General features: G+C 53.8%; 2 protein-coding genes across 7 annotated transcripts in view; both read left to right on the top strand.

Moving 5' to 3' along the window:
* The window catches only part of FLYWCH1 (FLYWCH-type zinc finger 1), a 45,907-nt gene that overhangs the window by 11,421 nt on the left and 12,093 nt on the right, over positions 1–22,393 (top strand). For 4 of the 6 annotated variants that reach the window (XM_074381713.1, XM_074381710.1, XM_074381711.1 and 1 more), the window contains exons 3-9: positions 8,789–9,202; positions 9,608–10,081; positions 12,501–12,965; positions 13,099–13,362; positions 15,800–16,063; positions 16,746–17,018; positions 18,469–18,529. In XM_074381713.1, coding sequence (XP_074237814.1) covers positions 8,887–9,202; positions 9,608–10,081; positions 12,501–12,965; positions 13,099–13,362; positions 15,800–16,063; positions 16,746–17,018; positions 18,469–18,529 — 2,117 coding nt within the window. In that variant the 5' untranslated portion in view covers positions 8,789–8,886. Of the gene's footprint in view, positions 1–7,960; positions 8,059–8,097; positions 8,339–8,788; positions 9,203–9,607; positions 10,082–12,500; positions 12,966–13,098; positions 13,363–15,799; positions 16,064–16,745; positions 17,019–18,468; positions 18,530–22,393 lie in introns of those variants that run through there. The other 2 variants (XM_074381712.1, XM_010339096.3) reach the window with 2 other exon arrangements.
* LOC141580679 (protein GVQW1-like) lies at positions 17,420–18,457 on the top strand (the record flags this gene model as incomplete). The annotated part of the gene is made up of 2 exons (XM_074383164.1): positions 17,420–17,562; positions 18,072–18,457. Coding segments are annotated over 2 exons (372 nt in total), but the record flags the coding sequence as incomplete, so codon positions are not given.

Below are 22,393 nucleotides of genomic sequence, written 5' to 3'. Positions count from 1 at the left end.
CACCACGGTTCATCTCCAGAACCTTTTCATCTCCCCCAACTGCAACTCTCTCCCCAGGAAACACTCCTCATGTTCTATCCCTTCTGTCCCTGGCACCTTCATTCTACTTTCTGTCCCCATGATTTGACTGCCCTGGGGACCTCGTACAAATGGAAGGAGGCAGTGTTTGTCCCCTTGTGTCTGGCACATCAAATGTTGCAAATGTTTATTATTTTTGAGATGGAGTCTTGCTCTGTCACCCAGGCTGGAGTGCAGTGGTGCAATCTCTGTTCATTGCAACCTCCACCTCCAGGGTTCAAGTGATTCTCCTGCCTCAGGCAGACCGGTAGCTGGGATTACAGGTTCCTACCACCATGCCCAGCTAGTTTTTGTATTTTTAATAGAGAGTAGGGTCTCACCATATTGGTCAGGCTGGTCTCAAACTCCTGACCTCAAGTGATCAACCCTCCTCGGCTCCCAAAGTGCTGGGGTTACAGGTGTGAGCCACTGCACCTGGCCAGTGCAGGTGTTTTAAAATGCATGATTCTCCTTTGCTGTCCCTTCTACTTCAGGTTTTTGTTTCCCTCATTGATACAGGCCCTTTGTTTGCGCCCGTCTGGGCGATGTGGTGCTTGTGTAACATGGTCCTCTGGAGCTCACAAATGCTTTTATGTCAGATATTTTATAACTGTGTATAGTATTCCATTTATCAAAAAGGCAGAACCGGCTGGGCAAAGTGGCCCACGCCTGTAATCCCAGCACGTTGGGAAGCCGAGGCGGGTGGATCACGAGGTCAAGAGATCAAGACCATCCTGGTCAACATGGTGAAACCCCGTCTCTACTAAAAATACAAAACATTAGCTGGCCATGGTGGCGTGTACCTGTAATCTCAGCCACTCAGGAGGCTGAGGCAGGAGAATTGCCTGAACCCCGGAGGCGGAGGTTGCGGTGAGCCGAGATTGCGCCATTGCACTCCAGCCTGGGTAACAAGAGCGAAACTCCGTCTCAAAAAAAAAAAAAAAAAAAAAAGTTTTGGCCGGGCGCGGTGGCTCAAGCCTGTAATCCCAGCACTTTGGGAGGCCGAGGCGGGTGGATCACGAGGTCAGGAGATCGAGACCATCCTGGTCAACATGGTGAAACCCCGTCTCTACTAAAAATACAAAAAATTAGCTCGGCATGGTGGCACGTGCCTATAATCCCAGCTACTCAGGAGGCTGAGGCAGGAGAATTCCCTGAACCCAGGAGGCGGAGGTTGCGGTGAGCCGAGATCGCGCCATTGCACTCCAGCCTGGGTAACGAGCGAAACTCCGTCTCAAAAAAAAAAAAAAAAAAAAAAGTTTCATGAAAACTCTATTTAACCCCATATAGATACATGCTTTTCTATCTGATTTCTTTATATATAAATTTTTGTTTTTTGAGACAGGGTCTTGCTGTCACCCAGGCTTTATTGTAGTCGCACCATCATGGCTCACTGCAGCCTCAGCCTTCCTGGCTCAAGTAATCCTCCCACCTTGGTCTCCTGAGTAGCTGGACCACAGGCATCTGCCACCACGACAGAATTTTTGTAGAGACGGGGGTCTTACACTGTTGCTCAGTTGGTCTCAAACTCATGGCCTCAAGAGATCCTCCTGCCTCAGCCTGCCAAAGTGCTAGGATTACGGGCGTGAGCCCTCACACCCAGCCCCCACAATAGGGATTGTAATGTCCAACAAATGCCTATGTTCTACTTGATACTACTCTTCATTCTCCTGCGTAACATTAAATTACCACACAAGGACTTGCAGCCCATCTTGAACGTGTCTGGTGTTTTCCCAATGTAAAAGCGTTCATGCACGTGATACACCATTTTGAGAATAAGAAATTCCAGGAGAAAAATCAATATTCTTACTACTTTTAACATTTTGCTATATCACTTTCTAGTTGTTTGTTTTAAGTTATAAACATGTAAAATATAATTCACCAATGAATAACAAATACGACCAGAATAGAAAGGAAATAGGAGGAAAGACCAGTGGATTGAGGGCCGGAAGGCAGTGTCTTATCCAAGCAATGTTTTGGTCTTTTTTGGGAAAAAAAAAAAAAAAAAAAAAAAAAAAACTTATTTAGAAAAGATGGGCTTTAATCGGCCGGGCACGGTGGCTCAAGCCTGTAATCCCAGCACTTTGGGAGGCCAAGGCGGGTGGATCACGAGGTCGAGAGATCGAGACCAACCTGGTCAACATGGTGAAACCCCGTCTCTACTAAAAATACAAAACATTAGCTGGGCATGGTGGCGCGTGCCTGTAATCCCAGCTACTCAGGAGGCTGAGGCAGGAGAATTGCCTGCACCCAGGAGGCGGAGGTTGCGGTGAGCCGAGATCGCGCCATTGCACTCCAGCCTGGGTAACAAGAGGGAAACTCTGTCTCAAAAAAAAAAAAAAGGATTCAAAGGCTGGGAACTTGGATTCAAAGAACTTGGAAAATGTCACAACATAGAATGCATGCCACCCCTCTCCTGTCATGAGTAAACCAAACCCAGGAATGAGAAGCTTCTGCTGTTTAGCAGAGTGCCTGTAATCCTGGCAGTGCGGGAGGTGGGTAGGTAGCTAGAGGTCAGGAGTTTGAGATCAGCCTGGCCAACATGGTGAAACCCCATCTCTACTAAAAATACAAAAAAATTAGCTGGGTGTGGTTGTGGGTGCCTGTCATCCCAGATACGCAGGAGGCTGAGGCCTGAGAATCGCTTGAATCCCCGAGGCAGAGGTTACAGTGAGCCGAGATCACTCCACTGTACTCCAGTCTGGGTGACAGTGAGACTCTTTCTCAAAACAAAAACAAAAAAACTGCTTTTCACAAAAACCCTTGGGACGTGAGTCATTCGGACAGGGATTGTTTTTCAACAACTTTGCTGAGACAGAATTTACATACCATACAACTTCCCCGTCGGAAGTCTACAATTCAGTGCTTTTAATATATTCAGAAAGCTGTGCAAACGTCACCACCATCAGTGTGAGAACATTTTCCTTATCCCAGCAAGGCCCCGCCCCCTCCGCCGTCATTTCCGACCCCTGGGTCCCTCCCAGCCCTAGACAAGCATCAGTCAGCTTTCTGTCTCCGTAGATTGGCCCATTCTGGACACTTGATGTAAATTTAATCATGTGACTCTTGGTCTTTGTGACTGTCTGCATGTCATGTGTCTCAGAAGTTCATTTCTTTGACTTTGCTGAGTAACATCCCGCCGTTTTAATAGACCACATTTTGTGGTGTGTCGCTTCACGTGGAGAACTCCCTTCCCTGAAGGCCAGGCCCAGGTCGGAGCAGGTGTGTGCGAGGGAGACCCTGACGGTGGGATACCCAAGCTGGATCTACCTGCGCAATGTCCTCAGAGGAGGGTGATGTCTACAGAGCTGCGGGGCAGTCTGCAGATGGCCGAGGTGACAAGGAAGTGGGGCGCTGCTCAAGCAAGGTTGTGGTTGAGGGAAGGAGGAGTTTGTGTCAGATCTCCTGTGTCCTTAAAAAAAATGACCTAAGTCCCTCGATAAGCCCAGTGGAAGTAAAACAGCAGAGGTGCCAGAGCTCTGAAGGAGTGTTGCTATGGGGGCTGCTGGAGATGCTGCTTCCCCTCTACCCCCAGGCAGATGAAGGCTGAAGAAGGGGTTTCATGATGTTGGCCAGGCTGATCTTGAATTTGAATTCCTGATCTCAGGTAATCCGCTCAACTCAGCCTCCCAAAGTGCTAGGATTACAAGTCTGAGCCACCACACCTGGCCTGGCTTCTAAAGCCAGAGGAAGGACAGGTGCTCACTTTCCCCGGATGGGACAGATGGTGAGAGGAGTTTACAGAGACATCCAGTCTGTGCTTGGGAGGCTGAAGTGGGAAGATTGATTGAGCCCAGGAGCTCAAGACCAGCTGGAAACATAAGAAGACCCTGTCTCTACCAAAGGTTTTTTTGAGACGGAGTTTCGCTCTTGTTCCCCAGGCTGGAGTGCAATGGCATGATCTCAGCTCACCGCAACCTCCGCCTGCTGGGTTCAAGCAATTCTCCTGCCTCAGCCACCTGAGTAGCTGGGATTACAGGCAGGCGCCACCATGCCCAGCTAATTTTTTGTATTTTTAGTAGAGACGGGCTTTCACCATGTTGACCAGGATGGTCTCGATCTCTCGACCTCATGATCCACCTGCCTCGGCCTCCCAAAGTGCTGGATTACAGGCTTGAGCCACCGTGCCCGGCCCCTACCAAAGATTTTTTTAAAAATTTAATGAAAGAACAATGCTGAGGGCCATGGTGAAACCCCATCTCTACAAAGAATCCAAAAGTTAGCCAGTTGTGGTAGTGTGCGCCTGTGGTTCCAGCTACTCTGGAGGCTGAAGTGGGAGGATGGCTTGAGCTTGGGAGGAAGAGGCTGCAGCGAGCCGAGATCGCACCACCACACTCCAGTTTGGGCCATAGTGAGATCCTGCCACTAAAATAAAATTAAAAGATCCCATCCTGGCTGGGCACAGTGGCTCACGCCTGTAATCCCAGCACTTTGGGAGGCCAAGGCGGGCAGATAAGGAGGTCAGGAGTTCAAGACCAGCCTGGCCAATATGGTGAAACCTGTCTCTACTAAAAAAATATAAAAATTAACCGGGAGTGCTGGTGTGCACCTGTAATCCAGCTACTCAGGAGGCTGAGGCAGGAGAATTGCTTGAACCCGGGAGGCAGAGGTTGCAGTGAGCCGAGATCACACCACTGCACTCCAATCTGGTGACTGAGTGAGACTCTGTCCCCGCCCCACCAAAAAAAAAACCCTCCATCCTAAATGGGTACATTTTGAATCAGATGAAAATAATATGCCTCTAAATCATGGAAGGGTAACTAGTTATTAGGAAATGTACCTTGCATAGAGAACCTCATTCACTGATGTTAGGGAAATGGAGTGTTTTGTGTATAGTTTGTTACAGATGGCATGTGCGTGCGTGTGTGTGTGTGTGTGTGTGTGTGTGTGTGTGGTTAAATATACATGACCTAAAATTTACCATATTGGTCATTTCATGTAAATTGCACCATGCAACCCTTGGTCTTTGTGACCAGCTGCTCTCCCTGAGCTCAGTGTTGAAGTCTCCTTGTCATTGGTTTACAGCCACCACGGTTCATCTCCAGAACCTTTTCATCTCCCCCAACTGCAACTCTCTCCCCAGGAAACACTCCTCATGTTCTATCCCTTCTGTCCCTGGCACCTTCATTCTACTTTCTGTCCCCATGATTTGACTGCCCTGGGGACCTCGTACAAATGGAAGGAGGCAGTGTTTGTCCCCTTGTGTCTGGCACATCAAATGTTGCAAATGTTTATTATTTTTGAGATGGAGTCTTGCTCTGTCACCCAGGCTGGAGTGCAGTGGTGCAATCTCTGCTGATTGCAACCTCCACCTCGAGGGTTCAAGTGATTCTCCTGCCTCAGGCACTCTAGTAGCTGGGATTACAGGTTCCTACCACCATGCCCAGCTAGTTTTTGTATTTTTAATAGAGAGTAGGGTCTCACCATATTGGTCAGGCTGGTCTCAAACTCCTGACCTCAAGTGATCAACCCTCCTCGGCTCCCAAAGTGCTGGGGTTACAGGTGTGAGCCACTGCACCTGGCCAGTGCAGGTGTTTTAAAATGCATGATTCTCCTTTGCTGTCCCTTCTACTTCAGGTTTTTGTTTCCCTCATTGATACAGGCCCTTTGTTTGCGCCCGTCTGGGGGATGTGGTTTTGTGTAACATGGTCCTCTGGAGCTCACAAATGCTTTTATGTCAGATATTTTATAACTGTGTATAGTATTCCATTTATCAAAAAGGCAGAACCGGCTGGGCAAAGTGGCCCACGCCTGTAATCCCAGCACTTTGGGAGGCCAAAGCAGGTGGATCACCTGAGGTCATGAGTTTGAGATCAGTCTGACCAACATGGTGAAACACTGTCTCTACCATAAGATACAAAAACTAGCCAGGCATGTTGGTGGGCACCTGTAATTGCAGCTACTCAGGAGTCTGAGGTGGGAGAATCACTTGAAACCCAGGAAGTGGAGGTTGCAGTGAGCCGAGATCGTGCCACTGCATTTAGCCTGGGTGACAGAGCAAGACCCTATCTCAAAAGTAAAAAGCCGGAAGCCAGTAGAGTCCCTTACTGGCCAAATGTATCAGCTACTGTTGTGTAGCATACAACCCATGATCTTTCTGGTTTAAAATAATAGGAATTCGCTGGTGATGAGGGTTCTGTGGGGTCCCTGGGCTCCTTCGCGTCTGCACACAGCTAAGAGGCCGCTGGGCTGGAGGGTATAAGGTGGTCTCCCTGGAATCTGGCAGTGCCCTTCAGGTAGCCTCTCCTACAGCTGCCTTCCCTGCAGGTTTGGGGCTCTGGCTGGTGAGGCCTGCGGACGTGTACCCTACCCTCCCTCCACACTGTTGGTCACACAAGCCCTTCCCCACCCACCAGTCCAGATTCAGGCAGGTGGAGACAAAGCCCGGTTGCCTAAGGCCTGTGGACTTTTTTTTTTTTTTTTTTGAGACGGAGTTTCGCTCTTGTTACCCAGGCTGGAGTGCAATGGCGCGATCTTGGCTCACCGCAACCTCCGCCTCCTGGGCTCAGGCAATTCTCCTGCCTCAGCCTCCTGAGTAGCTGGGATTATAGGCACGCGCCACCATGTCCAGCTAATTTTTTGCACTTTTAGTAGAGACGGGGTTTCACCATGTTGACGAGGATGGTCTCGATCTCTCGACCTCGTGATCCACCCGCCTCAGCCTCCCAAAGTGCTGGGATTACAGGCTTGAGCCACCGCGCCCAGCAGGCCTGTGGACTTTAATGGGTGGAGTGGTGGTGGGTCAACATCTGTCCCCCAAGAGTCTCAATGGGCAAGAGTGGGAACAGGTCATCGACCTTCCACAAGCCGGTGGCCAGGGCCTTTTCTTGTATTGGAACTTTTTCCAGATCTGTTGAATCCCTTTAAACAGAAGTGGGAAGTGTTCACCAGGAGGACCGGGCTCTCTCCTGTCACCTCCCGTGACTTGGGTACAGCTCCCTGGGAGTGTCAGGCCAAGCTCACTTCAGTCCCCACTTCCACTCTGACCGCTGGGCCGAGGCCCCTGCCCGCCTGCACTCCCGTGTCCTGCAGGACCGGCTGGCGGGGTGGACAGTGTGTGAGTCGCCGTGCCGGCCTGCGTCGCCTGGAAGGCCACTGTCAGAAGTGGCCTGGCTGGGAGGGAGGCCGGGCTGTAAGCACAGCAGCTCTTAGGGGTAGTTTCTCCAGAGGGCAGGGGCCTCGTGGGAGCCGGGAGGGTGCAGGGTCAAGGAACCTGCCACGTCCATGGTCCATCCATCAGCGTTTATTCCCATTCATCCCTGTTCATCTGGCCCTGCCCCATCGTGCCCTTATCCTCTTCCTTCCCCGTTCAGCCGCATCCGGTCCCATTCATCCCCAGAGCGCAGAGCCTGGGAGTCACTCCGGCTAAGGGACTGGGACTGGCGCCAGGGCCAGTCAGCACTGGGGGCCGGGCTTCCCACCGTAACTCTTTCCTGCCTGGAGCGGCCTTGCTCTGGAGGCACTGGCGAGGTCTTTGCTGCAGCTGATCCCCGGCTGGCCCACTGTCCCCTGTACTTCGTGTCACCCTATGGGGTGGCATGAGCAGGCTCGGAAGGACAGCACGGAGGACCGGGTTGGGCTGGGGCGGGGAGAGGCGTGGTGGGGCCAGCCCTCTCGGGACCTGGGATTTCCTGGGGATGGGGCCTTCGCAGCTGCCCGGGCTTCCAGGCCAGGAAACTTTGGAGCAAAGTGGGGTACCAGTGGGCATTGGAGCTGCAACATGTGGGGTGGGGGTGAAGACGCTAAAAACGTCAGGGATAGTCTCGATTGCAGGCTGAGAGGTGGCAAAGACCCCACCATCTGCTCACAATCAGTGTCCCCCCAACACCATGACTGCCGCTGACCACCCCCAGGCCCCCACACAGGTTCCCCATTGTCTGCCCTCTCTGCTTCTCTACGCTAGAACCCAGGGAACCCGCGGTGACCTCGTGATTCTCCAGACGCTGCCTCAGCCCCATCCCTGACCAGCCGAGGCAGCAACAGCAACTGCTTGGGCACAAGGTGGCTGCCACGGTGGGGCCCTGGCATCTCCCAAGGCGGGGGGTGGCCTGTGGCTTGCAGGCTAGGACGGGGGCTGGGTCTGCCTGAGCCCAGAAAGGGGTTTCTGTCCCCTAGGCCAGGATGTGGTGCTGTCGTCTGGAAAGGGCTCTGTGTGCCAGGCCCATAGTCCTGAGCCAGGTGCCCAGCATCCTGGTGAATCGCACAGTTTCCAAAAAGGTCCTGCCAAGTCCCCAGGCATCTGAGCAGAAATGGGGCTCAGCGACCCCCTTTTTAGCCTCAGGTATATCATGGGTGTCTGTGCCTTCCTGTCCTCATCTATAACTGGGTCCATAAGAACGGCCTGCTGTCCAAACATAGGGGCTGGACCGGGGACTGGAAACGCAGCTGGAAACCCTTTGTCCGTGCTCAGCACGTGGGAAGGCCCATCGGCAGTGGCTCAGCTCTTAGTCATTAGTCACTCTGGTGGCCCCTTGTGAGGGGTGTTTATTGTGTACATTTTCCAGATGAAGAAAGTGGGGTTGGATGGGGGTAACATACCCAAGGCTGCCAGGAGAGGAACTGGCAGAGCAGAAGGACCAGCCAGGGTCCCTATTTCCATTAGGCCCCACGCCAGCCTTGGCCCCAGTGAGCCGTGAGGCAACCCCATCTGCCCCACCTCCTTCCCAGCTCTGTATCTAGAGCCCTGGCCCAAGGGCTTCCTCCACTGACGGGATTTTGCTTCCTTCCTCAGGACGTAACCACCGGACTCCAGCTTCCTGGCCTGGGAGTAGGAGAAATCCACCTGCTGGGGGCTGAGCACAGATCGAAGGACAGGCCCTGGGTCCCGGGATGCCCCTGCCCGAGTCCAACGAGCAGGAGGGTGAGAGTGTGAAGGCTGGCCAGGAGCCATCCCCGGAACCAGGCACAGACGTCGTCCCGGCAGCCCCCGGGAAGTTCTCCAAACTGGTCCTGCTCACGGCCTCCACCCAAGATGAGAATGGGGTGGGCTGCAACCCCCAGGAAGTGCACTGCGTCCTCTCCCTGGAGATGGCTGACCCTACCACCCTCACCAGGACCTTGCAGATCCTGCCCGCTGAGGAGCAGGGAGGGGTGGTCCAGCCAGCCCCCCAGATGCCTGAACAGAAGTGCAGCAAGCTGGACACAGGTGAGGCGAGGCCTGCTGCCCCTGCCCAGCCGCCCTGTGGGTCCCGGTGCTCACAGCAGGCCCTACACACCCCGCTTCTATCATGGCGTCCTGTCCTGCTCCCAGTTGAGCCTCCTGCTCTCTGATCCTGAGCCTGTCCCAGGCTGGTGCGATGATCACATTCAGGTACCAGGCCCTGCCTGGCCAAATGGGAGTTGCAGTGATGTGCAGAATTCCTTCAGCTCCCTAAAAACATCCACCACCACCTCAAAATAACCAGCACTGAGTCAGGCTTTTGCTTGGGAGCAGGAGGAGGCGGCCCCTTCCCCACTCCGGACCCCCACACCCTCCCCAGTTCTCATCTGTGCCTGTGGCCTTCAGCTTTGCTCTAGGTCAGCTAACCCAGCCCTCCCCTTTCCCTGGCAGCCCCCCAGACCCTGGAGTTCCTGAAGACACCATTCGGGGGCCGCCTCCTGGTGCTGGAGTCCTTCCTGTACAAGCAGGAGAAGGCTGTGGGGGACAAAGTGTACTGGAAGTGCCGCCAGCACGCTGAGCTGGGTTGCCGCGGCCGGGCTATCACCCGGGGCCTTCGGGCCACAGTGATGCGGGGCCACTGCCATGTGCCCGATGAGCGAGGCCTGGAGGCCCGGCGCCAGAGGGAGAAGCTGCCCAGCCTGGCCCCGCCAGAGGGCTTGGGAGATCCCCAGGGTCCTGAGGGCCCTGGAGGCAGAGTGGAGGAGCCACTGGAGGGGCTGGGCCCGTGGCAGTGCCCCCAGGAGCTAGAGCCGGAGCCCACTCCTGGGCTGGTGCTGAGCAAGGCAGACCGAGAGGAGGACGAGGGACCACGCACCCTGTCGCTGCTGAGCCTGCCGCCCAAGAAGCGCTCCATCCTGGGGCTGGGTGAGTGCATTCCACCCCGCTGCCACCTCCACTAGGGCAGGGGACCCAGGGGCCTGTCCTGAGCCCAAAGAGAAACGTGGGGTAATGTGGGGTCCCGGCCAGACCCGGTGGCTGATGCCTGTAATCCCAGCCCTTTGGAAGGCCGAGATGGGTGGATCATGAGGTCAAGAGATTGAGACCATCTGGCCAACATGGTCAAACCTCCTCGCTACTAAAAATACAAAGATTAGCCGGGCAGGGTGGCACACACCTGTAGTCCCAGCTACTCAGGAGGCTGAGGCAGGAGAATTTGCTTCAACCAGGGAGGCGGAGCTTGCACCACTGCACTCAGGTCTGGGTGACAGAATGAGGCTTCGTCTCAAAAAAAAAAAAGTACTCAAAGCTAAAATAACTTTTAAAACTATAAATGTGGCTGGGGTATGGTGTACTCCCAGCACTTTGGGAGGCCAAAGTGGGTGGATCACCTGAGGTCAGGAGTTCAAGACCTGCCTGAGAAACATGGTAAAACCCTGTTTCTACTAAAGATAGAAACACTAGCCAGGTGTGGTGGCAGATGCCTGTAATCCCAGTGACTCTGGAGGCTGAGGCAGGAGGATCCCTTGGACCCGGGAGGTGGAGGTTGCAGTGTGCCATGATTGTGCCACTGCACTCCAGCCTGGGCAACAGAGCAAGATTTGGTCTCATAGAAAAAAGTGTGCATATGTAAATGTGGACTGGGCACAGTGGCTCATGCCTATAATCCTAGCACTTTGGGAGGTTGGGGCAGGAGGATCAGTTGAGCCTAGGAGTTCAAGACCAGCCTGGGCAATGTAGTGAGACTTCACATTTACAAAAATTCAGTCAGGTGTTGTGATGTGTGCCTGTGGTCCCAGCCACTTAGGAGACTGAGGTGGGTGGATCACTTAAGCCGTGGAGATTGAGGCTGTAGGGAGTGGGGGTCGTGCCAGTGCACTCCAGCCTAGACAAGAGTGAGACCGTGACTCAGATCAGAATTGTGTCTGGTTCCCCAGGCGAGTCTGCTGTCCATTAAGTTCAGGAAAGACACCTAGTGGGACAGTCTTGGGTTTTGGGTTCTAGATTGAAATCCCAGCCTTGCCTGATGGTAGCTCTGTAGCCTTAGAAAATGGGCTTCATGGCCAGGCGCGGTGGCTCACACCTATAATCCCAGCACTTTGCGGGGGCCGAGGCAGGTGGATCACGAGGTCAAGAGATCGAGACCATCCTGGTCAACATGGTGAAACCCCGTCTCTACTAAAAATACAAAAAATTAGCTGGGCATGGTGACGCACGCCTGTAGTCCTAACTACTCGGGAGGCTGAGGTAGGAGAATTGCTTGAACTCAGGAGGCAGAGATTGCAGTGAGCTGAGATCGTGCCATTGCACTCCAGCCTGGGTAACAAGAGCGAAACTCCATCTCAAAAAAAAAAATAAAGAACATGGGCTTAATTTATTGAGTTTCAGGTGCTTTATCTTAAGCCTGCTATGATAACCTGGATTGTTTAAATTGTACATTTGGGGCTTGGCAAGTGGCAGATGGGAGTTCTGGGTGTTCTATGACCAGTAACTAGGAGGTGGGCTTGAGTTCAAGGAGGCCAGGGACTTCCGGACACGGCTTTAAGGATTTGCTGAGGCCAGTGCCCTGGTGTGCCTGGGGCGGGAAGGGAGAGGCGAGGAAGAGGGAGACTTATTTTTCACTGTGATCTTTTGGAGCCATTTGAGTGTATTATAACATGTAGTATTCAAACATGGATACTTCAAAAAATATTTTTGAGATGGAGTCTTGCTCTGTTGCCCGGGCTGGAGTGCAGTGGCATGATCTCAGTTCACCACAGCCTCCACCTCCTGGGTTCAAGCAATTCTCCTGCCTTGGCCTCCCAAGTAGCTGGAACTACAGGTGCCTGCCACCATGCCCAGCTAATTTTTGTGTTTTTAGTAGGGATGGGGTTTCACTATATTGGCCAAACTGCTCTCAAACTCCTGACCTCATGATCCCCCTGCTTTGGCCTCCCAAAGTGCTGGGATTACAGCTGTGAGCCACCACACCCAGCCAGAGCAAAAAAGAAAAAAAATTTTAAATCCTAAAAAATTACATGAGCAGGAGTGACAGAGAGCAGAGGCCCCCGAGTCCAAGTCCGGGTTGGCCCTCCAAGTGTGACCTTGACGCAGCACGTAACAGCCATGCCCTGGGACGACCTCACTGACCACTAGGAAAGGAATGAGACCCCTACTGGGTTGCTGGGTGGTGGGGTTTCAGTGGGAGTGGGCTTGGGGGCTCTGGCACATCTGGCTCCAGAGGCCAGAGAAAATTTCAGCCATAAAGGAGAAAGGCTTGTGTGAGCCCCGAGAGTCTGCAGTGGCTGCCCCATCCTGGGTTCCTCCCCACCCCTGGGGGCTGTGACCCCATGAGTCCCTCCTCCAGGACAGGCCCGGCCCCTCGAGTTCCTGAGGACGTGCTATGGGGGCAGCTTCCTGGTGCATGAGTCATTCCTCTACAAGCGGGAGAAGGCCGTCGGGGACAAGGTGTACTGGACCTGCCGCGACCACGCGCTGTACAGCTGCCGGAGCCGCGCCATCACCCAGGGACAGCGGGTGACCGTGATGCGTGGCCACTGCCACCCGCCCGACGTGGAGGGTCTGGAGGCCCGGCGGCAGCAGGAGAAGGCCGTGGAGACGCTTCAGGCTGGGCAGGATGGCCCTGGGAGCCAAGTGGACACGTTGCTTCGAGGCGTGGACAGTCTGCTCTACCGCAGGGGCCCTGGTCCCCTGACTCTGACCAGGCCCCGGCCCAGAAAGCGAGCAAAGCTCGAGGACCAGGAGCTGCCAACCCAGCCCCAAGCCCCCGAAGTATCCCCAGACGCGGACCAGGGCATGGACGCAGACCCTGGTGAGCCTCCTCCCATTGGGGCTCGCGGGCCCTGCCTTGACTCTGGCTTCCAGAGGTCCAGGGAGGGAAGTGGGTGGAATCAGGCCTGCCCAGCCCCTGCCTCCTCCCCTGATGGCCTCCCCAATCTCCCCAGGAGGCCCTGAGTTCCTGAAGACGCCCCTGGGGGGCAGCTTCCTGGTATACGAGTCCTTCCTCTACCGGCGAGAGAAGGCGGCCGGGGAGAAGGTGTACTGGACCTGCCGGGACCAGGCGCGCATGGGCTGCCGGAGCCGCGCCATCACCCAGGGCCGGCGGGTGACTGTGATGCGTGGCCACTGCCACCCGCCCGACCTGGGGGGTCTGGAGGCCCTGAGGCAGCGGGAGAAACGCCCCAACACGGCGCAGCTGGGGAGGCCAGGTACCTGGGGATGGGCGGGGAGCTGGGCCCCGGGAAGCAGGCAGGAGCCCATGCTGCCCTTCCCCCTCAACCCTGCACATCCTGCTGGCAAATGTCCTGTTCCCTTCTTTGAACATCCCAGAAGGACCCATGGCCTGGCCTCTTCGGCCCTCCTGGTTCTGCTTTCAATGGTGGGATCCCACCTTCCTGCCCAGCCTCACCCTTCTGGCCAACCTGCCCCACAGTAGCCACAGCAGATCTAGACCTCCCTGCCCTCCTCCTCCTGTTAAAGAGTTCATGGTGTTAATAGAGGCCAGTGACTGCACACGGTCAGCCTCGTGTTGCTACGGTGTGAGCCTGTCCTAAGGTTTGAGGAGGTGATATTGACATGCACGCAGCTTCTCCTTGGGGCCAGCAGTTCCATAGGCACACATTAATGTCCGGAAAGGCTGGCCCGTGAGTCATGACTGTCTCCATCTTCATCCATGCAGTTGGCCCTGACCCCCCCACACACACAGTGTCTAGTGTGTGTGTGTGTGTGTGTGTGTGGTTTTTTTTTTTTTTTTGAGAAGGAGTTTCACTCGTTCCTCAGGCTGGAAGTGCAATAATGAGATCTGGGCTCACTGAAACCTCCACCTCAAGTTTAAGCGATACTCCTGCCTCAGCCTCTCGAGTAGCTCGGATTGCAGGCACCCACCACCGCACCCAGCTAATTTTTAGTATTTTTAGTAGAAACAGGGTTTCGAGGCCAAATGCAGTGGCTCATGCCCGTAATCCCAGCACTTTGGGAGGCCGAGGTGGGCAGATCACGAAGTCAAGAGATCAAGACCATCCTGGCCATGGTGAAACCGCGTCTCTAAATAAATAGATAGAAACAGGTTTCACCATGTTAGCCAGGCTGGTCTCAAACTCCTGACCTCAGGTGATCTACCTGCCTCCCAGGGTGCTAGGATTACAGGTATGAGCCACCCTGCCTGGCCTGAGAGGTCATTTTTGCAGTACCGTCTGATACTTCACTTTTTTTTCAAATCATATTTTTTTTTTTTTTTTGAGACGGAGTTTCGCTCTTGTTACCCAGGCTGGAGTGCAATGGTGCCATCTCGGCTCACCGCAACCTCCGCCTCCTGGGTTCAGGCAATTCTCCTGCTTCAGCCTCCTGAGTAGCTAGGATTACAGGCATGAGCCACCATGCCCAGCTAATTTTTTGTATTTTTAATAGAGATGGGGTGTCACCATGTTGACCAGGATGGTCTCGATCTCTTGACCTTGTGAGCCACCCGCCTCGGCCTCCCAAAGTGCTGGGATTACAGGCTTGAGCCACCGCGCCCGGCCAATTTAATTTTTTGAGACAGGTCTCACTCTGTTGCCTAGGCTGGAGTGCAGTGGCACAATCTCACTTCAACCCCAGCCTCCCAGATTCAAGTGATTCTCCTGTCTCAGCCTCCCAAGTAGCTGGGATTACAGGCATGTGCCACCACACCTAGCTAATTTTGTATTTTTAGTAGAGATGGGGTTTCTCCATGTTGGTCAGGCTGGTCTTGAACTCCCAACCTCAAGTGATCCACCCACCTTGGCCTCCCAGAGTGCTGGGATTACAGGCTGAGCCAACACACCCAGCCCCCTGCTGGATGTTTTCCTCACATGTGGAAGGGGGTGAAGTGTGTCTGGGATCCCTGCCTTCCTTCTGGCGGGCTCTGTCCCCAGACTCCTGTGCTGCTGTGCCCTGCAGGGTCCTCCCCCTTCCAAGTCTTCCTGCTCTGTGTCGCCCCTGCCCAGCCCTCTCCATCCCTCTTGAGGGTGGTTCCACAGCCAGATGCCTCCCACCCTCTGTCCCCTCCTCCTCTAGGGCGTGCTACCCACCCTCATCCCCTGCTCTCACTAGTACGTGATGTTCCCCAGACACCCCAGCCTGCCTCCTCGCCTCTGTGGCCCCTGTCCCTGCACAGAGGGAAGGGCATCCTCTGGGCAAGGCACAGCCAACCCCCAGGGTCCTGCCCTCACCACATCCAGGACAGTGGGCCCTGCTCCCTTGCTTCCTGCCCACAGCCCTTGGGTCACATCTCCACCTGCCTGGCTCTCAGGGGCAACCCCTCTCAGCCCTATCCAGATCCTGAGCTGCTTTGTCCCCGAAGGCTCTGGGTCATTCCTCTGAGCAACGAGGCACAGCACACCCTTCGTGCTAACCAGGGCGGGCGCCGGGCAAGTGTGGCACAGCACACAGTCTCCCTGCAAGCGTCGTGCGGTGGGGCCTCACTAACCAGTCCCCAGCCCCCGGAGGGGGACCCCAGCAGAGCTGGGGGGGATGGTGGCATCTGTGGCTTGGGCTGCGGGGCCACCTCACTGTGAGGAGGGGGTGTGGTCGTGGGGTCACCACCTGCCCTGCTGATCTCTGCTCTGAGAGCTGGTGTCCTCTGCTCCTCCCTCGCCTGCCCTCACTGCCTCTCCCATTTCTCAACAGGAGGCCCTGAGTTCCTAAAGACGCCACTGGGGGGCAGCTTCCTGGTGTACGAGTCCTTCCTCTACCGGCGGGAGAAGGCGGCCGGGGAGAAGGTGTACTGGACCTGCCGCGACCAGGCGCGCATGGGCTGCCGCAGCCGCGCCATCACCCAGGGCCGGCGGGTCATGGTCATGCGCAGGCACTGCCACCCGCCAGACCTGGGCGGCCTTGAGGCCCTGCGGCAGCGGGAGCACTTCCCCAATCTGGCACACTGGGACGGCCCAGGTACAGGCAGGCTCGGTAACCCTGGTCTCCAGGAACCTGTGCGTGACACGCTGGCTGTGGGACATGGTGTGTGTGTTATACACGGTGGTCCAGCAGCCTGGGCCGTAAACTCCTGCTGCTGGCCCTCTGCTGCGACTTGCTGTCGGGGTAGAAACCCACTCAGCTCTCTAGAGGAAGAGGGTGGCAGCTGGGGGTGGCGGCCGGGAGTGGCATCAGCAGCTGTAGATAGTGCTTCGTATCTACTGAGGGGCCACAGGGTGGACCCTGGACACCCTTTGTCTACCCCCGTGCCACCCCCACTGCTTCCAGTCTCACAGGATTCTCTCTGGCCGCCACAACATCATGTGACCTTTCAGTACAATTGTTAAAAGAGTCCAAATCCACTGGCTGAGGGGTATGTGGACAGGGAGCCAGGAGGCCTTGGTGCCCAGTCCCTGTGCTGGGGGATGGGTCTGAGGGGTCAGGATAGGCCTCCAGGAGCATTCAGGGTCCAGCGGCTGCCAGGCCACCTGCCCAGGCATCCCCCGAGTCCCTGGAAAGAGATAGCCAGTATGGGAGTTGGGGCTGGAGGAGCAGGCAGAGGGGAGGAGGGCAGGGACCCCTACGGGGCCGGCTCGGGGCATGAAGTAGACCCCCAACCCTGACACCCAGGCCCCACTCACAGCGTCACTTTCTCTTTCAGAACCCCTCCAGCCCCTGGAGTTCCTGAGGACTTCTCTCGGGGGCAGGTTCCTGGTGCACGAGTCCTTCCTTTACAGGAAGGAGAAGGCAGCCGGGGAGAAGGTGTACTGGATGTGCCGGGACCAGGCTCGGCTGGGCTGCCGAAGCCGCGCCATCACCCAGGGCGACCGGGTCATGGTCATGCGCAGCCACTGCCACCAGCCCGACCTGGTGGGCCTGGAGGCCTTGAGGCAGCGGGAACGGCTCCCCAGCACAGCACAGCAGGAGGACCCAGGTACCGACAGGGGGCATCTTCTTCTCCTACCCCTCAGAACTGATGCCCCAGGCCCAGCACCCATGGAGGAGACTGTGCTTGTGTGCACATACAAATTACACATTTATAAGAATTTTATTGAAAATCTGTGCCAGCCAGGTGTGGCTCACACCTGTAATCCCAGCTGCTCGGGAGGCAGAGGTGGAGGGTGTCACTCAGGCCGAAGTACGACACGGTGCCACTGCAGCCTGACCACAGAGTAAGACTGTCTCAGAACAACAAATTCAGCTGGCCAGGCACAGTGGGTCACCCCTGTAATCCCAGCACTTTGGGAGGCCAAGGCACAAGGATCGCTTCAGCCCAGGAGTTTGAGGCCAGCCTGGCCAACGTAGTGAAACCTTGTCTCTAAAACACAATTTAAAAAAAATTTTTTTTTTTTGAGACGGAGTTTCACTCTTGTTACCCAGGCTGGAGTGCCATGGCGCGATCTCGGCTCACCGCAACCTCCGCCTCCTGGGTTCAGGCAATTCTCCTGCCTCAGCCTCCTGAGTAGCTGGGATTACAGGTGCACGCCACCATGCCCAGCTAATTTTTTGTATTTTTAGTAGAGACGGGGTTTTACCATGTTGACCAGGATGGCCTCGATCTCTTGACCTCGTGATCCACCCGCCTTGGCCTCCCAAAGTGCTGGGATTACAGGTGTGAGCCACCACGCCTGGCCCCACAATTAAACATTTCTAAAATCAGCTGGGTGTGGTGGCACATGCTTGTGGCTGCAGCTCCTCAGGAGGCTGAGGGGGAGGATCACTTGAGCCCAGGAGGTAGAGGCTGCAGTGAGCCATGATCGTACCACTGCCATCCAGCCTGTGTGACAGAATAAGACCCTATCTGTACAAAAAATTTTTTTGAAAAAAGGATTTGAGAAAGCCACTATTTTCTATTTTTATTTTTTGAGATGGAGTTCCCTCTCATCTAAGCTGGAGAACAATGGCGTGAGCTCGGCTCACCACACTCTCCGAATCCCAGGCTCAAGTGATTCTCCAGCCTCAGCCTCTCCAGTCACTGGGATTACAGGCATGCGCCACCACACCCAGCTAATTTTGTACTTTTAGTAGAGATGAGGTTTCTCCATGTTGGTCAGGCTGGTCTTGAACTCCTGACCTCAGGTGATCTTCCTGCCTCAGCCTCCCAAAGTGCTGGGATTACAGGCGTGAGCCACTGTGCCTGGCTGAGAAAGCCACTACTGGGTTTAAACAAGAAGCTGTGCTGGGGGCCTGGCCTCCTGTCTTTGATGTCTAGTTGACTCCCATTACTTTCTATGACAGCAGCTGAAGACTGACTCTTAAGATCTCAAATAGCTTATGTTTCCAGGGTCAGGCAGCTTGACATGTTGAATTCCCAGCACCCTTCACCTGGTTGTCTTTAACTTCATGGCCTTAATTCATGTTTTCATTTTTTTTTTTTTTCTCAGAAAAGATCCAAGTTCAACTGTGCTTCAAGTCATGTTCTCCTGAAGGCCAGCCGCTTTCTGGGTAATTGTACTGGTTATCTAATGATGCCGTCTCAGCTTTTGTGGGTCAACATGCTAGGAATGGCTAGGCTGGGACGAATAGAAGCTGTGAGCCGGGGTGGCAGCCACCTGGAGTATCTACTGCCTCATGGCTGTGGGCGGGTAGAGCTGCTTCTCACCACAGGGAACCCTCCTGGGGGCAGCTTGAGTGTCTTTCACATGGCAGCCATCATCCCCCAAAGTGAGTAACCCAGAGAGAGATCGAGAGGGCAGCTGCCAGCAGCAGAATTCAAGTTCTCAAGATATCAAGATATGTGGAATGCTCTCCAGGGTCAATCACAGCCAGGCCCTAAGGCAAGGTGCCTTTTTTTTTTTTTTGGGTCATGGAGTCTTTGTTGCTCAGGCTGAAGTACACTGGCTTGATCTAAGCTCACTGCAACCTCCATCTCCCAGGTTCAAGTGATTCTCCTGCCACAGCCTCCCCAATAGCTGGAATTACAGGCGTGTGCTACCACACCCAGCTAATTTTTTTTTTTTTTTTTGAGACGGAGTTTCGCTCTTGTTACCCAGGCTGGAGTGCAATGGCGCGATCTCGGCTCACCGCAACCTCTGCCTCCTGGGTTCAGGCAATTCTCCTGCCTCAGCCTCCTGAGTAGCTGGGATTACAGGCATGCACCACCATGCCCAGCTAATTTTTTGTATTTTTAGTAGAGACAGGGTTTCAGCATGTTGACCAGGTTGGTCTCGATCTCTCGACCTTGTGATCCGCCCGCCTCGGCCTCCCAAAGTGCTGGGATTACAGGCTTGAGCCACCGCGCCCGGCTAATTTTTATATTCTTAGTGGAAACGGGCTATCATCATGTTGGCCAGGCTGGTCTCAAACTCTTGACCTCAAATGATCTGCCCACCTCAGCCTCCCAAAGTTCTGGGATTACAAGTATGAGCCACCTTGCCCGGCCTTGTGGTTGATTTCTAATATCCCATTGTGGTTAAAGAACATGCTTTGTATGATTTCAGTCCTTTTAGGGCTGGGCGAAGTGGCTCATACCTACTTGAGATTGGCAGTTCGAGACCAGCCTGGCCAACATAGTGAAACCCCGTCTCTACTAAAAATACAAAAATTAGCCAGGTGTGATGGCACATGCCTGTAATCCCAGCTACTAAGGAGGCAGACGTTGCCGTGAGCTAAGATAATGTCACTGCACTCCAGGCGAATGACCAAAAAAAAAAAAAAAATCAAAAAGAAATGTATAAGAAACCAGTGAGTCAGGCTGGGCACAGTGGCTCACGCCTATAACCTCAGCACTCTGGGAGGCAGAGGCAGGAGGATCACTCGAGCCCCGGAGTTTGAAACCAGTTGTGGCAACAGAGCATGACCCTGTCTGTAATTTAAAACAATGAGCCAAAGAAGATAATTATAAAATACTTTGAAATAAATGAAAATGGAGACACAACTTATGGGCTTCACTGAAAGCCATGCTTGGAGAGAAATCTGTATCTAAAACACTAAAAAGGAAGAAGCCTGGGCAACATAGTGAGACCTCGTCTCTACCAAAAAAATCAAAAACTTAGCCAGAGCCGGGCGCGGTGGCTCAAGCCTGTAATCCCAGCACTTTGGGAGGCCGAGGCGGGTGGATCACGAGGTCGAGAGATCAAGACCATCCTGGTCAACATGGTGAAACCCCATCTCTACTAAAAATACAAAAAACTAGCTGGGCATGGTGGCGCGTGCCTGTAATCCCAGCTACTCGGAAGGCTGAGGCAGGAGAATTGCCTGAACCCAGGAGGTGGAGGTTGTGGTGAGCTGAGATCATGCCATTGCACTCCAGCCTGGGTAACAAGAATGAAACTCCGTCTCAAAAAAAAAAACAAAAAAAACAAAAAAAAAAAACTTAGCCAGACATGGTAGCATGTGCTGGTGGTAGCGCTTGAACCTGGAGGTCGAGGCTGCAGTGAGGCATGATTACACCACCGCTGCCAGCCAGGGTGACAGAGCAAGAGCCCGTCTCGGAATGAATAAATAGGGCTGGGCACAGGGGCTTGCAACTGTAATCATAGCACTTTGGGTGGCCAAGATGGGAGGATCACTTGAGCCCAGGAGTTCCATACTAGCCTGGGCAACAGGGTGAGACCCCATCTCTACAAGAAAAAAAAGCAAAAATTAGAAAAAAGAACTAAAGCAGAAGGAAAGAAATGTAAAAGGATCAAGAAAACTGAGAAATATTTAGCTCTAGCTAAAGATCAAAAAAATTGAACGAGTACTGAAAATATTAAAATCAGGAATGAAAGATGGGACATTACTATGGACCTCATTCTGACAGGGTCTCCCTCTCACACTCAGGCTGGAGGGTGGTGGCATCATCTCAGCTCACTGCAACCTCGGCCTCCTGAGAAGCTGGACTACAGGCACGCACCACCATGCCTGGCTAATTTTTCTATTTTTAGTAGAGACAAGGTTTTGCCATGTTGCCCAGGCTGGTCTCAAGCAATCTACCTGCCTTGGCCTCCCAAAGAGCTGCAATTATAGGTATGAGCCACGACACCTGGCCCCAGCTCATTCTATAAGACCAGTATCACCCTGATACCAAAACCAAGCAAAGGAATCACAAAGAGAAAACTACAGATCAGTATTTCTTAGGAATATAGAATACAAAATCTTCAAGAAGATACTAGCAAACAGAATCCAGCAACCTAAAAAAGGATTATATACCACGACCAAGATTTCTCCTAGGAATTCATTCACATGCAAAACCAATTCATGTAATACACCATATGTACAGATCAGACTTAACACAGCAGGCCTGAGATGCTGCCCTAAGAACAGCCTGTGTGCAAGGTTCACCTCTGGCATCCAGGAACTTTTTTTGAGATGGAGTCTTACTCTGTCGGCCAGGCTGGAGTGCAGTGGCATGATCTTGGCTCACTGCAACCTCAGCCTCCCAAGTAGCTGGGATTACAGGTGCCCACCACCACACATGGCTGACTTTTTGTATTTTTGGTAAAGACGGGGTTTCACCATGTTGGCCAGGCTGCTTTCAAACTCCTGACCTCAAGTAATCCACCCACCTTGGACTCCTAAAGTGCTGGGATTACAGATACGAGTACCGCACACAGCCGGCATCTGTAACTTTACTGGAGCGCGCCTACGTGGATACAGTGGTATTCCTAAGTAACAACTGCTCAGTCTTCTCTGTACAAATCATGTGAGATTCGCTGAACATTTGCTTTTCTTCTGAGTCTGGAATTTCTGTGACCATATTGAGTCACCCAGGCACAATGTACCTACATGACCAACCCCCAATAAAACCCCTGCACATGTCACAGCTTGTGGCTGGAGGATTAGGCGCATTCTGCATGACTGCAGGCGGGCAGGACTTTGGCAGCTTGTACCTGGTTTCCTCCAGACTTCACCCCACCTGCCTTTACCTGTCGAGAATTCTACGTCGCATCTTTCCACCATAGTAAATCTTAAGAGTATAATGACAGGCTGTCCTGTGACTCCTGGTGAAATCACCACACCTAGAACTGATCTGGGGATGCCTGCACACCACATCACTAGAGAAAAGGACAGAAGCCATGTGATCACACAACATTTGGCAAACTCCAACACCCTTTCCTGATAAAAGCAACAAACCAGCCTGGTTAACATGGTGAAACCCCCTTTCTACTAAAAATTTAAAAATTAGCCAGGCGTGGTGGTGGGCGGTGGGCACCTGTAATCTTTGGTATTTGGAGGCTGAGGCAGGAGAACTGCTTAAACCCAGGAGGCGTAGGTTGCAGTGAGTACTCCAGCTTGGGCAAGAGCAGCAAAACTGTCTTAAAAAAAAAAAAAATTGTGTGGCCGGGCGCGGTGGCTCAAGCCTGTAATCCCAGCACTTTGGGAGGC

This window comes from Saimiri boliviensis, chromosome 12, assembly GCF_048565385.1.
Source record: "Saimiri boliviensis isolate mSaiBol1 chromosome 12, mSaiBol1.pri, whole genome shotgun sequence".
In the NCBI taxonomy this organism is placed as follows: Eukaryota; Metazoa; Chordata; class Mammalia; order Primates; family Cebidae; genus Saimiri; species Saimiri boliviensis.
This window is presented reverse-complemented; position numbering and strand designations above follow the sequence as displayed.